The sequence below is a fragment of the Pleurodeles waltl genome, chromosome 6, assembly GCF_031143425.1.
Source record: "Pleurodeles waltl isolate 20211129_DDA chromosome 6, aPleWal1.hap1.20221129, whole genome shotgun sequence".
NCBI lineage: Eukaryota > Metazoa > Chordata > Amphibia > Caudata > Salamandridae > Pleurodeles > Pleurodeles waltl.
The window spans coordinates 1,468,076,442-1,468,094,132 of NC_090445.1; the positions used below are offsets into that span (position 1 = coordinate 1,468,076,442).

Below are 17,691 nucleotides of genomic sequence, written 5' to 3' on the forward strand. Positions count from 1 at the left end.
TCTAGTATCGGTCTCAGGCTCTTGTCTTTTTTGGGTATCAGGAAGTACAGTGAGTAAATTCCTGTGTTTAATTGTTCTTTTGGTACTAATTCTATTGCTTCTTTTTGTAGCAATGCCTGAACTTCTAGTCCTAGAAGAACTATATGTTGTTTTGACATATTGTGTGTTTTCGGTGGGACGTTTGGAGGGAATTTGAGAAATTCTATGCAATAACCATGCTGGATAATTGCTAAGACCCAAGTGTCTGTTGTTATTTCCTCCCAATGTGTGTAAAACTTGGTTAGTCTCCCCCCCACAGGTGTTATGTGTTGGGGATTTGTGACCTTGAAGTCACTGTTTGTTTTGAGGAGTTTTGGGACTTTGGAACTTTCCTCTGTTTCTTTGAAACTGTCCTCCTCTATATTGCCCCCAAAAACCTCCCCGCTGATACTGGCTCTGGTAAGTGGGCTTTGTTTGTGAGGTTGTGGCTTCTGTGGTTTGCCCTCTAAACCCCCCTCGAAATTGTGTTTTTCGAAATGTGCCTCTGCTCTGCGGGGAGTAGAGTGCGCCCATGGCTTTGGCCGTGTCAGTGTCTTTTTTAAGTTTTTCAATTGCAGTGTCCACCTCCGGCCCAAACAACTGCTGTCCGTTGAATGGCATATTCAGCACAGCTTGCTGTATCTCTGGTTTAAATCCTGATGTACGCAGCCATGCATGCCTCCTTATTGTTACTGCTGTGTTGACAGTTCTAGCAGCTGTGTCTGCAGCATCCATTGCTGATCAAATTTGATTATTGGAGATATTTTGTCCCTCTTCTACCACTTGCTGCGCTCTTTTTTGGAACTCCTTTGGTAAGTGTTCAATAAGGTGTTGCATCTCGTCCCAATGGGCCCTATCATATCTGGCTAGCAAAGCTTGCGAATTTGCAATACGCCACTGGTTTGCTGCCTGTGCCGCCACCCTTTTGCCTGCTGCGTCGAATTTTCTACTCTCTTTATCTGGAGGTGGCGCGTCTCCTGAAGTATGAGAGTTGGCTCTTTTGCGCACTGCTCCAACTACAACAGAGTCTGGTGATAGCTGTTGTGTGATGTACACTGGGTCTGTTGGTGGCAGTTTATATTTATCTACTCTTGGGAGTAATGGCTCTCCCTTTGACAGGCTCCTCAAACACTTGTTTGGAGTGTTTTAGCATTCCGGGCAACATCGGCAGACTGATATTGACTGTGCGTAGACGATAGTGTATTAAAAAGGAAGTCGTCTTCAATGGGTTCTGAGTGAAGGCTGACATTGTGAAATGCTGCTGCCCTTGATACCACTTGAACGTAGCCTGTACTATCTTCTGGTGGCGAGGGTCTCGCTGGATAGCATTGAGGACAATTATCTGACACTGGTGCGTCGTAAAGGTCCCATGCGTCAGGGTCATCTTGACTCAACCCCGTATGTGTTGGGGATTGCATCATTGGCGGAGTGGCTACCGGTGATAGTTGTGGAGAGTGATGTGGGGATGGTGGTGGTGTTACTTGTTTAGCCACTTTTGCTTGTGGCTGTTTGTCCTTGTCCTTGTCTTGGAAGGCAAGTTTTCGTTTCATTCTGATTGGAGGAAGAGTGCTGACCTTCCCTGTATCTTTCTGAATAAAGAGCCGCCTTTGCGTATGATCTGGCTCTATTGTCTCTAATTCTTGTTCAAATCTGTGTGTCTTCATTTGTGAGGACAGTCCTTGTTCCTCTGAATAGGAACTAATTTTCGGTTCGGAGGCCGGATGTTCCGGCACCGAAACCTTTTCGGCTGCTTTTTTCGGCTCCGACAAAATCTTTTTTGCTTTCGGCGTAGTGCCCTCTCGGTGCCGACCCATTTCGGTGCCGCTGTCTCGATGCCGAATCTTTTCGGAGCCACTCTCTCGGGCCCGAGATTGCTGCGTGTCTGTATCTCGACCGGAGTCGGATGACTTCGGCACCAACTCGCCCTTTTTCGGTGCCGATGGACGGTCACCTATTTTTCGGGTTAAGCCATGGTCTGTTGGCGTCCCCTAGGCTTTGGCAGTCTTTTCGTGAGTTTTTTGTTTCGACGTCTTACTCACGGTTTTTGGCGTTTCTTCGGCATCGATCTCCTCCGAGTCCGAATCCTGGATGGAGAATGTTTCTTCCTCCTCCTCGAAACGCCCTTGTCCTGTCGGGGCCGACGCCATTTGCAGTCTTCTTGCTCTTCGGTCCCTGAGTGTCTTCCTGGACCGAAACGCTCAACAGGCCTCACAAGTATCCTCCTTGTGTTCTGGTGACAAAAAAAAGTTACAGACCAGGTGTTGATCTGTATATGGATACTTGTTATGGCATTTTGGACAGAAGCGGAATGGGGTCCGTTCTATCAGTCTTGAAGAGACACGTGGCCGGGCTGACCAGGCCCCGACGGGGATCGAACAAAACCCTGAAGGGCCACCGGAGCTCTTCTTAATTCGGTGTCGATCTGTTGTAACTAACCCGATACCGAACGCAAACAATACCGACGATTTTTCCGAGATTCTAACTAACTTTCTGACCCGAAACACGGAGCGAAAAGGAACACGTCCGAACCCGATGGCGGAAAAAAAAACAATCTAAGATGGAGTCGACACCCATGCGCAATGGAGTCGAAATGGGAGGAGTCCCTCGGTCTCGTGACTCGAAAAGACTTCTTCGAAGAAAAACAACTTGTAACACTCCGAGCCCAACACCAGATGGCGGGATGTGCACAGCATGTGTATCTGCAGCTACACATGCCATCGAACATATATATACATACATATACATACATATACACACACAGACCAACAAGGAAAACTTCCCTCCTCCCTTGATCCAGCTCCATAAGGAAAACACATGGTAAGTATGGCCACAGAGCAGAATGCTTCCCTGAGGATAGTGTGGGGGATGAATGATTAGGTCAATGCTATCAACAATGTGGTGTCTCCGTCAGGTGTAGTATATATGTAGGTGCCTGGGGAAAGCAAGTTTTTGAAAACTCCTGGGACAGAAAGTCAATACATGACCCCAGTGTCTTGTGGAAGGATACCTCTGTACTCTATGGCTGCTTCGATTTTACCATTCTGAGAAGGCCCCGAAGACGTTGAAGCCACTCTCCATAATCAGGCACTAATGGTGGAACCAGAGTGGAAGCATTGCCAGTCTGGCTGCACACAGGGCCATTGATATGGCTCTACCCCTCTGGTACCGCAATGAGTAGATCAATGGACTGGGCAGACCCATCAAGATCTAGTACGGCAATCGAGGCATGTCAATATGCAACATAGCATCTACCTATGCTGCTAGTTACTTCCTCCCTGTGTGCAGCTATTTTCGGGCAATCCAACATGTGCGTTCTTGTCCCCATAAACAAACGCTATTCCTCCAACAAGTGGAGGGCAAGGCCAGGAACCATTCATGTATGTGTTCCAGATTACAGCACCAATAATGAGCCGCCTGCAGAAGGGCACCCTTTCCTGACCTCTAATGCTAGCGGTGCGCTAGTGTAGATGTCTCTCCACTCCCTGTCCATCAATTGCTGTTCTAGTTCTCTCTCCCATCTCTCTTGTGCTGGTATGTGATCTGACACACTCTGGCATCATATAAGTTGCTAGATATCTGAGAGAATGCCTTTGGCCTACCTCTGTGTGGTTAACCAATTTTCATAGGGTGCAAGGGCCCTACACACTGCCTTTTTCATAGTGAGCTTCGGAGCCCTGTGTCGGATTTGCCAACAGTGTAGCTGTTCGGGAAGGTCAATCTTGTTTACACTACTCAAAGGGTGCAGTACCCTCTGCTGTTAAGAGAACCTCCACCCTCTTGCAGTTGGCCTACTGCCAGTATAAAATCAGGACTGGTCAGTATGGGGGGGGGGGGGGGAGGGAGGGGGTGGGTGTCAACAGTGATGGCATAGTCACCAATACCAGGGATGCAGCAAGTCTGTCCCATACTTCCAGCATCACCGTCACAACTGGGGAGGTATAGATGCTGGACAGGCTAAGCGCTTTTGCCAGCCAGGAGACTTTCCAAACATTATACCCAATACCTCCTAGTCCATAAAGCAGTGTTTTTTTAGAGGGGCGATACCATTTCACCATATAGTGGAGCTGCGAAGTAATGCAGAAGGTAACTCCCAGACCCACCCTTTATAGCCTGGTATGTTTCACCTTTCCTCATGCAGGGTTTCTTGCCCTCCAGAATAAAGTGGTCTATGCTTATCTCCATTGTCGCTAGCATACCTCCTTGTGGGGAGTTCAGGATTGTTAGCATAAAGTATAGTATTCTAAGGAGCAAGGCCATCTTAATTTCCTTGATTAGGTCCAACCACGTCAGTCGCCCATTTCTCTAGCTTTGAGTCACAGCACAGTTGGCCGTGACCGAGCCTGAGTAATTAAGAGCAACAGTCTGACAGTAGAGCAGATTTTAAATCCCAAACATGGAGTGTGGTGTCCAGAGCAGTGGGTACTTCTGTGTGAGGGGATTAATAAGGTCCTGGGGTGTGTTAAGTGCCATAATTAGGGATTTAAAGGTATTCATTTTAAACTCAGTCTTTGTTAAACTCATCTAGTTCAACGAGTAGAGCAGTCTAGAAGATAGGGGATCTGTTAGCATCATCATAAAGGGCTATTTTATGCGGGTGTCCCCAAACTGCACCCCTTTAAAATTTAGATGGAGCCATACACTTTCAGCCGACTACTCCATATACAGGGTGAACAGGAGAGGAGACAGAGGGTAGCCCTGCCTTGTCTCCTGTTGCACCACTAAGTGCTTCGAAGGGAGGCTATTGACAAGAGTTGTGGTGGTTCCATAGCTGCTAAATATCTTCAGGATCTGGGGACCCAGACCCACTTTTGCTAGTGTCACTGCTAGGTGTGACCAATAGACTTCTTTTCTGGCCTTTTTGTCATTGATGGAGAGTAGAATGTTGGGCTGCCTATTCGCTTTACTTTATCTAGGAGGTGTAAGAGTTGTTTAGTGTTGTCACTGAACCCCCTTTCAGGCAAGAAACCGGTTTGGTCTGGACCTATCAGCCTCAGCAAGTACAGAGCCAGCCACTGGGCTAATATTCCCGTAAACATCTTCTCATCAATATTCAGTAGTGGTGTGGGCCTATAGGAGGAGCAGTGCATGGGGTCTTCCCCAGGTTTGGGTGTAACAGTCACCACTGCTTCCAGCATGGTTGAGGCCAAGGTCTCGAATTTGCAATGTTGTTATAAAGTCATGTCAACAATGGGGCCAGCAGGGAACGGAACATCTTACAGAAACATGATGAGTCCATCAGGGTCAGACACCTTCCCTAAGCAGAGTCTAGCTATTGCAGAAACAGCATCAGACACCATAATATCTGCTTCCAGTGAACTCACCTACTTGGGTGTTATGGATGGTAGCTAGACATCCACTGGTTATGTGTCAATGTCAGAGGGATAGGAGTCAGCTGTGTACAGCCTTGCAGAGAAAATACAAAACGTGTGCCATTTTAGCATCCTTCACTGACCCTAGCCCCTGAGTTTGTGTAATTACCAGCTTTATAGTGCTTGTCACTTCACTCTTAATTTGCAGGCCAACAAATGGACCGCCTTATTGCCGCCTGAATAGTAGCAGTTTTAACCACAGTGTTCGCTCTGCCCGGTCAATATCCAGTGCCTTGAATTGTTGTCTTTCTAACGTGAGTTGGCACCATACGTGTTTGGATGCGATTTGTTTATAAACATTCTCTAGGTCTGCAACCTTCCCCTCTAGCTCCAGTCTTTTATCCAGTCACTCTACTGAATCGTGCCACTTGTGAAATCATTTCTTTTGGGATAACCACTTTCAAAGTGTTCCACAGTATCAGGATTGTCATGTCAGGGTTATCATTAATGTTGAGAAAGACACTATCAAAAGCAGAACAGTAGACTATCAGCTGCTTGTGTTTAAGTAAATTGTCATTTAGTCTCCATGATAATGTAGATGTGCTTACCAGTGCCGTCCGGAAATTAATAGCATTTGGCAAGTGGTCGGAAAGGGCAGATCTCTCATTGCTGGCACTTTGTTTGTGTGCCGATGTGCTTGGTCCCCAGGAAGTAACCCACCCTAGCATAGGTCTGACGAGAGGCTGAAAAGAAGGCACAATGCCTTTGCACTGGGTGCAGGTCACACCATTTATCAACCAGCCTCATGTCCCACAGGCTCTCATTCTAGAGCGCCCCGGTCAGCTCCTCCCTTTTGGCTAATCTTTCCAGGTCTGAACCCATAAATATGTTGGCATCCCTCCAATAAGCACGTTCCTGTCTGAGGATACTAGGACCTCAGAGAGAATTGAGAAACGTTTCCTGATTGTCGTTAAGGGCATAGATTGAGCCTAATGTGAGGCTAGTGAGCACAAGTAAAATACGTAGCACCAGAAGTCGGCCCAGTATATCTATCAGTGTTTCTGTCAATTTACCTTGGAACTTATTAGCAAACAAGATAGCCACTATCCTGACTTTTCAGATCCCAAAGAAAAGAACTGTCTAGTAAACCAGCGGGATTTGACTCTCAGCAAATCCCACTTAATAAGCTATGTTTCCTGCAGTAGGCATTGTAGTACGTGTCTCGCAGAAAAGAGCAATGCCAAGCACTTAACTAAGGCCCTGAGCCCTCTCACATTAAAACTTAGAACCTCACCATCATAACGATGGATAGATGGATAGACAGATAGATGGATGGAGTATATGTCACCACATATTCGTGGATACAACTTTGCTCCCTAATAACCATATAACTAATCAAGGTTCACTCCCCTTCTCCACGGACCATCAAATTAGTTGTCTGTTTCTCCTAATGGTGTTCAATGAGTCAGAGTCCAAGTCCAGTCTCAAAACACTTAGCCCAATGCCCCGCTCACCACCCATATTTGTGAACTTACCATAGCCTACAGCACCTCCACCTAGGGTGCAGGCCAATGCAGGAGCAGCCTAAACGACAGTGTCACCGCCCCCCCTTGCAGCAGCGACTGAGTTCAGTCTGCCTACATCATGTCCGCAATTTATTCAGGCCTGCTGGCCGTTCCATGTGTATTTCATCCTGGGATGGGTGGTGGGCATGCGTCTTGCTCTGCACCTTGGTTCAATGTCATTCCTCCGATGTGATGAATTAATCCTCCAGTGAATCGCGAAAATCCAGACCAAGCATGCAGTACAATATGGACTGTATGTGTGGAGCTAGAGATAGCTGAGGGGAGGCTAAACAGGAAACCCCATAGATACTTCAGACCCTTCTCTGTGAGGTTTGTCATTACTGGGTGCCGGTGCTTGAGGATTTTGAGGGAAAGATCCTGGTAAAGACGTAGTGTCACCCACTTCAAAGGGGACTGTGCCAGCTGCAGGGGCTACTGTCATGATCTCTTCCTTCTGTCTAAAATGGTGCATACAGGTGAGTACACCTGGGGGTGGGTGGGAGTAAGGGGTTGGGTTCTACGGGCCTCTGATGGCCTGCCGACACTATGAACGCGATCGAGCTGGACAACCCTCCTGTGTCAGCCCCAGGATTGTTTGGTAGAGCAGTTTCATTTGTTTCGACCGCAGATGCCATTATGCTGCCGAGTACCCCCTCTTATTCATACATTACATCTATAGGATCTGTTTTGCAGGTCGCCCAAGCGGCACAAAGGGACCAAGTACAAACCCTGGGGGTGTGCCAATATTGTAGCTGCCCCACTGCCATTCCTGGGGCAACGTGGTGTCTTCCAGCCAAGTCTTGTGGTCTTTGCACAACCTGGCAGCCAAGAGTAGCAGTAGCACAGGGGCACATTGCCCAACCCTGCCACAGGAGATCACTATGCAGCCCTCATGGCAGCAGTGATGCTCATCTTCACGGCAGGGGGATGAGCTCACAGCATCGGGGCACTCCCTAGGCAATACCCTGCACTGCAGGCCCCAGGGTCAACTCCTAAAGTGCTGCCCGTCCCTGCTTCCCGCACTCCTCTAAAACAGATCTACAGTGCCATAGACCATGAAATCGTTCGCTCCGGAAGTCACTAGACATCTGCAGCCAATTGCCCCATGGATAGCAGAAAGCAGGCAGGACACTAGGGTGACTTTTCTTGGGCAGAGAGAGAAGAGGCCTACTTTGACAGTCACAGTGAATCTTTATGTAAGGAAATGCCTCCTTGGCATGGTTGCCCCCTGACTTTTTGCCTTTGCTGATGCTATGTTTACAATTGAAAGTGTGCTGAGGCCTGCTAACCAGGCCCCAGCACCAGTGTTCTTTCCCTAACCTGTACTTTTGTATCCACAATTGGCAGACCCTGGCATCCAGATAAGTCCCTTGTAACTGGTACTTCTAGTACCAAGGGCCCTGATGCCAAGGAAGGTCTCTAAGGGCTGCAGCATGTCTTATGCCACCCTGGAGACCTCTCACTCAGCACAGACACTGCTTGCCAGCTTGTGTGTGCTAGTGAGGACAAAACGAGTAAGTCGACATGGCACTCCCCTCAGGGTGCCATGCCAGCCTCTCACTGCCTATGCAGTATAGGTAAGCCACCCCTCTAGCAGGCCTTACAGCCCTAAGGCAGGGTGCACTATACCAGGGGTGAGGGTACCAGTGCATGAGCATGGTACCCCTACAGTGCCTAAACAAAACCTTAGACATTGTAAGTGCAGGGTAGCCATAAGAGTATATGGTCTGGGAGTCTGTCAAACACGAACTCCACAACACCATAATGGCTACACTGAAAACTGGGAAGTTTGGTATCAAACTTCTCAGCACAATAAATGCACACTGATGCCAGTGTACATTTTATTGTAAAATACACCCCAGAGGGCACCTTAGAGGTGCCCCCTGAAACTTAACCGACTATCTGTGTAGGCTGACTAGTTTTAGCAGCCTGCCACAAACCGAGACATGTTGCTGGCCCCATGGGGAGAGTGCCTTTGTCACTCTGAGGCCAGTAACAAAGCCTGCACTGGGTGGAGATGCTAACACCTCCCCCAGGCAGGAATTGTCACACCTGGCGGTGAGCCTCAAAGGCTCACCTCCTTTGTGCCAACCCAGCAGGACACTCCAGCTAGTGGAGTTGCCCGCCCCCTCCGGCCAGGCCCCACTTTTGGCGGCAAGGCCGGAGAAAATAATGAGAAAAACAAGGAGGAGTCACTGGCCAGTCAGGACAGCCCCTAAGGTGTCCTGAGCTGAGGTGACTAACTTTTAGAAATCCTCCATCTTGCAGATGGAGGATTCCCCCAATAGGGTTAGGCTTGTGACCCCCTCCCCTTGGGAGGAGGCACAAAGAGGGTGTACCCACCCTCAGGGCTAGTAGCCATTGGCTACTAACCCCCCAGACCTAAACACGCCCTTAAATTTAGTATTTAAGGGCTACCCTGAACCCTAGAAAATTAGATTCCTGCAACTACAAGAAGAAGGACTGCCCAGCTGAAAATCCCTGCAGCGGAAGACCAGAAGACGACAACTGCCTTGGCTCCAGAAACTCACCGGCCTGTCTCCTGTCTTCCAAAGATCCTGCTCCAGCGACGCCTTCCAAAGGGACCAGCGACCTCGACCTCCTCTGAGGACTGCCCCTGCTTCGAAAAGACAAGAAACTCCCGAGGACAGCGGACCTGCTCCAAGAAAAGCTGCAACTTTGTTTCCAGCAGCTTTAAAGAACCCTGCAAGCTCCCCGCAAGAAGCGTGAGACTTGCAACACTGCACCCGGCGACCCCGACTCGGCTGGTGGCGATCCAACACCTCAGGAGGGACCCCCGGACTACTCTGATACTGTGAGTACCAAAACCTGTCCCCCCTGAGCCCCCACAGCGCCGCCTGCAGAGGGAATCCCGAGGCTTCCCCTGACCGCGACTCTTTGAACCTAAAGTCCCGACGCCTGGGAGAGACCCTGCACCCGCAGCCCCCAGGACCTGAAGGACCGGACTTTCACTGGAGAAGTGACCCCCAGGAGTCCCTCTCCCTTGCCCAAGTGGAGGTTTCCCCGAGGAATCCCCCCCTTGCCTGCCTGCAGCGCTGAAGAGATCCCGAGATCTCTCATAGACTAACATTGCGAACCCGACGCTGGTTTCTACACTGCACCCGGCCGCCCCCGCGCCGCTGAGGGTGAAATTTCTGTGTGGGCTTGTGTCCCCCCCGGTGCCCTACAAAACCCCCCTGGTCTGCCCTCCGAAGACGCGGGTACTTACCTGCAAGCAGACCGGAACCGGGGCACCCCCTTCTCTCCATTCTAGCCTATGTGTTTTGGGCACCACTTTGAACTCTGCACCTGACCGGCCCTGAGCTGCTGGTGTGGTGACTTTGGGGTTGCTCTGAACCCCCAACGGTGGGCTACCTTGGACCAAGAACTGAGCCCTGTAAGTGTCTTACTTACCTGGTTAACCTAACAAATACTTACCTCCCCTAGGAACGGTGAAAATTGCACTAAGTGTCCACTTTTAAAACAGCTTTTTGTGAATAACTTGAAAAGTATACATGAAATTTTGATGATTTGAAGTTCCTAAAGTACTTACCTGCAATACCTTTCGAATGAGATATTACATGTAGAATTTGAACCTGTGGTTCTTAAAATAAACTAAGAAAAGATATTTTTCTATACAAAAACCTATTGGCTGGATTTGTCTCTGAGTGTGTGTACCTCATTTATTGTCTATGTGTATGTACAACAAATGCTTAACACTACTCCTTGGATAAGCCTACTGCTCGACCACACTACCACAAAATAGAGCATTAGTATTATCTCTTTTTACCACTATTTTACCTCTAAGGGGAACCCTTGGACTCTGTGCATGCTATTCCTTACTTTGAAATAGCACATACAGAGCCAACTTCCTACACTTTAACACTATTGTTTATCTCCAATGCTTTTAAGTAAATTGGGTTGGTCCTCTTCAAAAAGGAGGAAGACAATCTTATTTGGGGTTAAATTAAATCAGAAAGGATAACAATAAAATGCCCTTTATTTGCATGAAATTAAAATAATAAGCCAAAGTCCAAGATTTAAAAAACGACATTACTATAAATGAGTTGATTCATCTACAGTCACTGCAAGCATTTGTGGTGAACAATAAAATTCAGAGGCTAAGACAGGATTTCAACCTCAGGAGCATCAAGGCAGCTTTTGTTAGCTATGCAAATAGACATTCCCTATATTGGTGATGTAGACAGCACATAGTTTATTATGTGCAATTTGTCAGCTGAATTATATGCCCCTGAGCACACCACACTGTTAAGCAGTGTTTAGGTGGGTATCCGTATATGTCAAAGGGCTCCAGAGGGTCAATTTTGGCCAAGAGAAAGGCTCCGATTGTGAATGCAATAGCTGTATTGTTTAAAGTGGTCTTTCTTGTGTTTCTCCAAAGTTAGACAACATTTTTGCTACGTCCCTTCATCAACTTATCAGCACATGAATTTCAAAATGTCCATGAAAAGCCATCGCTACCTGTCTCTCATCGTACTCTGTGGCTTCTAAGCAAGGCTTGTCACATTTACTCTGAAGAAGATCAGACAACAACTCTGAAATCATGACCGAGGCAAAGCAACTTTTGGTATTCCCCATTTTGATTACTCATCCACAGCCATCCTAGATAAACTAGGAGTCATACAGAATAAAGCATCTATTGCAGTCACTGTTACAGAAAGGACTGCTAATGTCTAGTTCTCCAGTAGTATTACTGATCCCATGGATTCAATGTAGGACCAGTCTCTGTTAACAGTCCTCAATCTCTGACAAAAAACTGTGCCTTCTCAGATAGAAGAGGATGAGATTGGGACAAAGCACACTGCTGCTCCTACTAAAAAGCACTTAAAAAAATAAAAAAATAAAAAAAATAAAAAACAGGCAGCAGATAGTTTATGACTATTGCCTTCATTTGATGGCAATCTGTATTTGAGGCCCTTAGGGTTTCTCATAGAATCCATGCATTTTGAAACTCTGCAAGAACGCTAGTTTTAACTTTTAATTTACTTGTACCAATGTAAGTCAGTTATTTGTTGGTGCAGCACTCCTTTCGACTGCTGATTGACAAAACTATAATGTAAGAACAACATGTGCTACAGACCGAAATAACGTTCAACAGAAACCAAATATAACAAGTCATGAGATTAGATTAAAGGCAATCAATGCCACAAACGTAATCTGGGATGGAGTTCACAGATTGGTCATCTAGAAACCAGAAAGATTTCTTCACATAGCAACCCTGCCTGTGTTTGAACAGAAATAATACATTTCTACTGATTAAAGTGCATGTTATGTTTCTTAAAATTACCATTTCAAGGGGCCCAACAGGTAATCATGGGTCTGAAAACTTCAGTCTGGTGTGACCGAAGGCCTCTTTGATGCCAGAAGTGTTGCAGTCAGGATCAGGGGAGACAAAAGGTGGGCGTAGGGAAGCGACGTATGTACATCTAGTGGATCAATTGTACCTGGGACCAATACAGGCTTCCCCATGTGAATAAGCTGTGTTATCCCAGGCCATTGTTTTATTTCACTTTGCTTCCTTTTTCTTCATTAACCCGTATAAGAGAACCTCAAAATATAGGATTTCAGGATGTGCCCTGTACAAAATCTTCTTGTGTATGATTTAATAAACAATGTTGTCCATATATAAAAGCAACAGAGTCCACCCAATAGTACACAACTGACTTGCCTCAGTTCAATATTGGCATGCAGTCTGGGTGGGGTAGGCACGAATCTTTCTAAATTCATGTTTAAAAACAGTCACTTAAAAGAAAGAAAAAATTACAATACACTGATTTACATGGCTTTTGCATGTTAATGAAATACACTTTTTTTTTTTTAAACTGTGAAGGGACGTTTATATTGTTGGACCTGGCCCTTGTGGCAGGTTTGCCCCCTGACTTTTTGCCTAGTTAATCCTATTTTTTTATGACCTCTCACTGTTGGCTCTAGGACTTTGAGCACTTTACCACTGCTGACCAGTGCTAAAGTGCAGGTGCTCTCATATCTAAAGTTGGTATGATTGGCTTATACCTAATTGGCATATTTAATATACCTATAAGTCCCTTGTACAGTGGTATCGCTATATCCAGGGCCTGTAAATTAAATGCTACTAGTGGGCCTGCAGCGCTGCTTGTGCCACCCACTGAAGTAGACTTTCAAACCTCTCTCAGGCCTGCTAGAGCAGGGCCTGTGTGCACAGTTTTCTGCCACAGGGACCTGGCAACTAAATTTACTTGCGAGGCCCAGAACTCCCCTTTTACTACATATCAGTCACCCCTAAGGTACGCCCTAGCTAGCCCTCTGGACAGGGTGCCATGTATGTAGAAGGCAAGACATGTGCTAGATTGCGTGGCCTGTGCTAGTAGTGACACAGCCTAACTTGGTGTCTCACTGCTGTGAGTGCTGCCTCCTCATAGGATTGCATTAGAAATGCCCTGACTTATATGTAAAGGGTATTGTCTGATTTATGAGGGGTCGCGTAGGCATGTTTGGTATGGTTGTGAGGACAATAATAAATGCTGCTTACTGGTGTGGGTATATTTTGTATTACTATTACAGAAATGCCACTTCTAGAAAGTGCGCATTTCTCTGTGCTTATGACTGGTGTTTTGCAGCTTAACTCCAATCCACGGCTGGGCAGAGTGACAGTTGGGGCTTTGTGCATACCTTTCCGACAGCCAGTACACAGGGAGGGTGGAGGTGTCAGAGGTGCATCTCCATAATAAATAGTCTTCCTGGGCTGAGAGAAGGGAGAGGCGGGCACACCTATATTTGTAAAGGCTGTGCCCTGGCCTCACACAATAGGGTTGTTTACCCCCAACTGATGTTTGGAGTCTGTGCTGGAGAAGAGAGAGGGCACTCCCAGAACCAGTTGTAACTGGTTGGAACCTTTTTTTTGGTTTGTTTTTCAGACGTGGGGAGCAACCCCTTAGTGGCCAAAGTTGTTCTGCCCATCAGGGAGCAGATGGGGCAATTAGACCCGGATCCACACCCCAAGGTGGGGAGAGGGTTTGGGCAGAAAGTCTACTAGATGCCCCACACACTAAAATATCTTATCCCACGGCAAGCAAGAGGACATTTGATTATTTTGGGTTTTGGTTTTACATTTAGGCCATGAGAGCTTGGCTAACTCAAAATCGTCCCCCTTGGAATGGCGAGGGCTGCACTTTTTGGACTTTGGGATGCTGCCATGTAAAACAATCCACAAGACCTAGACACATCTGAAAACTAAACATCTTCGCGAGTCCAGGGTGGTGTGCTTCACATGCACCCCGTACCATTTTCTTAACCAAAATGCCATGCAAACCTCCAACTTTGCTGGAAATCACACATTTTTTCCATGAAACCTTCCGGAATCTGCAGAAATCCACAAAATTCCTACCACCCAGCATTGTCTCATCTATACCGATAAAAATTCTGCCCCCTTATCAGCCTAAAAATGTTTTTTTTCTCTCCAATCTGCCCTTTTGGACCCGCTTTGGTTCCCCCTCAATTTAGACATGTATTTGGCTCTTCCGTGTCACAGGAACTTCGCCCACCTACACAAGTGAGGTATCATTTTTACCAGGAGACTGAGGGGAACATAGGCTGGTAGGTGATCCCCCACAGTAATGTGGGAAAAATGTGATTTGTTTTTAGCTAAATTTGAGGTTTGCTGTGGATGGATTCTGGGCAAGAAAACAGTGGGGGGGGGGTCCACCCAAGTCACACCACCCTGGACTCCCTCAGGTGTCTAGTTTTCAATGTTTTGAAACAGTGCGGATATGGAGATATACACACACATTTAGTGCGCGCACACACACACACACATTTAGTGCGCGCACAAACTAAGCGAGGCACCAAGATCTACATGTCTCAGATGAAATTTGCAGCTTTGAAGATAGAGGCTACACTTTATATTTTACAAAATTGATCAGAAAAAAATCTCAGCTAAAAAACTGCTAGTCAAGCAAGCAAAACTAATAGAGGGAAGAGAATGTGCAGGCCCTGAAACAAAAAATTATCCATGGGGCTTGGGCTGCAACACTAAGATCCGGGGTCCTGCCGACCTACCTCATTGGCTTTTGGCAAGGTCATAAAAAATACAACTGATGAGCCTAAGATTTGGGTTAATACCCCTGAAAACCTTGGTCACCATTAGACAATGCAGTTTCTGCACGAAAGGAGAGGAATCTCTGGCCCACATTCTCTGCATCTGCGAATAGCTGCGCCTGCTAAGTTCTGGTTACGACCCATATGGTGTACCCTAAACATCAGGACCTGGCAGGGCACCCTGCAAGCATGTACAAGAGGCAAATAATTGCAGGTAGCAGCCCTATTTTTTTTACATTGATGAAATTTGCCCTAGCTTTTAGTCAATGCAGAGGACTAGAAATTAGAATCTTTAAGTTAATATGCTGCAAAAAACTTTGCATGATTATGGACCAACAGCATGGCATCTCACTCGGGCATTAATACTTGACTTTACATATCAAACAAAGCTAGCACTTCAGATACTGAGGATATAGGTGAACTGAGTATTTCAACATCCTTGTGATCAGGAGGAGGCCTGACAGTATCTCCACGGCTGGCCTTTTAATCGACTATGTCTAACATCTTTTATTTATTTTAACATACTCTGCTGCTTAAACTTTGCACTTTACTTGAAATTTAAGTCTAGGACTACCCTTTAGATGCAAATAGAGCATTTTAACATGCTTTTAAATATGACGCACTTTAAACATATTGCACTTTACCCATGGATTAGCGCTGGAATTCACAACAGAGGCAAATAAAGCAAGTTTGCTCCTTTGATGCCAGAAAACGTTCTCCATGTCTGGCCTACAAATCTAATAGGTTGTCAAAAATACTGCACTTTAATCAGTCACATTTTAATTATACCCCAGCATTGGAATTGCGTTGGAGGTAAAGCTAGTATTTTAGGCATTGGAAATACCCAAACTACAATGATCTAGGCATTAGCATTGGAAGTCACATCAGAGGCAAAGCTAGCATTTTTAGGTGATGGATACAGAGAGTTTAACTTGACGAGTTTTAATCTGTTCTGAAGTATGGCTTTCTTACACTTGCCAGCTAGCAGTCAAATTTATATTACACCAGCTGAAGAATCTGCGGCTCTATTGTAATGATTTACTTAATTGTTCAAGAGAGAATGTATCTGTATCAGCCACAACGATCATTCTCATTTAAGGCAGCCTCCCTGACAGTAAACTAAAGCAGTCAATGGAGTCAAAAGCGGACCGCAGGTTATACACCATCTACAGTGCGTCCATAGATCATTCTTCAGGGCATGCACCTAAATACGATCGACACCTCTCGTGGACAATCCAAACTGTAATACTCCCAACTAGCACGTTAGTACGTAGGAAAGGGTCAAATCAAAATTATTAGAGCACCTCAAGTAAGTTATTTTAACGTGAAAATAACGCTCCGAGTGATTTCATGTCATGTGTCTCACTTTCACAGTCAAGGCTTTTGAACCAACAGGACTTTGGATGCGCTATTCTTTAAGCATTACCTGAAGTGCACAGTGAAACACCAAGTACCAGAACGCAGAGACGTGCTTGTTCAAATGTGTTACTTAATGCCTTTTAGCGTGTAATACAAGATTCCTCGCCAGGTATGGGATTCATGTTACAGTTTACACACACAAATATCTAGTTAACTATCGAATATGTCATTAACACGGCTTTTAGGCTTCAACGTATCACGGGCCGACTTTCCTAGATTCTATTAAATACAGGCAGGTAGACAAAACAATAAATACCGCCGCTGCTTCGGCACGGAGGTCTCATTCGAGCTTTCTATGCGACTTATTTGTTTAACCACTTCCATACCTTATAAGGGTGTGTGTGGGGAGGGGGAGAAAGAGTTCTTCTCGTTAACTCCTGGTTTATGGGTTATATGTGAAGGTATTCGAGACTGTCAGATACAGAACTAGAGCTTACAAAGGACCAAAGATTGTACATCGAACATGACATGGAAGCCTAAGCGGGCAAGGTGTCGTTGACGACTGGGAGGAATCTTGTGTTTCCAACTGCCGGGTTTCAAGGCCCGAGTCCTCAAGACTGCGAAAGGCGGAAGCAAGTGGGATATGGCGGGCGAATGAGAGGGACGGATCAAAACAGCAGCGTACAGTCGAGCAGAAGTCGTGTTTACACAAATCGGTGAGAGGGTAACCGCGCACCCCCAGCGAACAGGAGATCGGGAACTTTACCGGGGGCACCGGGCAATGTGCTTTGGTCCAGGAGTTTAATCTACGATGCGTGGTCACGATCTAACTCCACCTCGGCCTTACAAGAAACACTAGCGGTCTTCCCTGGAAGAAGCGTAGAACTGGGTAGTGCGCTCGCCTTGCCGCCTCTTTTGTTACGATATTTGGTATGCCCACCTTATGTATCCGCTTGAGGGCCATGGGAGAGGCCGGCAGACGGTGCGGCTGCGGGACGCGCTGGATACGGGACCTGCTATCGCCGGGACTGGAATGGAGGATCGGTGACTCACCGGCTCCTCCTCTTTCAGTTTCGGCGGATTTCCCCTTACTCACTGACACTGGGCTTAATCCGGAGCAGCCCGGCACTCTCGTCGTCTTTTGTTTCCGCTTTTACTTATAGGCTGCTCGACCTCGCACCGGTATGCATGCAGGGTAATGCAGTCCGGGCTGTCAAACCTTGGCCCCTCCCCACCGTCTCTAGTCACGCCATGGCACTCCCTTTCACGAGCTTCGTCTGGGCATGGGTAGGTTTAATAATGAATCAGTAGGCAAAAAAAAATGTCCTAAGCTATTGAGCGGTAGG

At 46.7% G+C, this 17,691-nt stretch overlaps 1 protein-coding gene across 1 annotated transcript in view; it reads right to left on the reverse strand.

Moving 5' to 3' along the window:
- Positions 1-17,486, reverse strand: part of UBE2D1 (ubiquitin conjugating enzyme E2 D1) — a 46,884-nt gene extending 29,398 nt beyond the window's left edge. The window contains exon 1 of the mRNA XM_069240974.1: positions 17,286-17,486. Coding sequence (XP_069097075.1) covers positions 17,286-17,309 — 24 coding nt within the window. The 5' untranslated portion in view covers positions 17,310-17,486. The remainder of the gene's footprint in view (positions 1-17,285) is intronic.
- Positions 17,487-17,691: the final 205 nt, after the last annotated feature.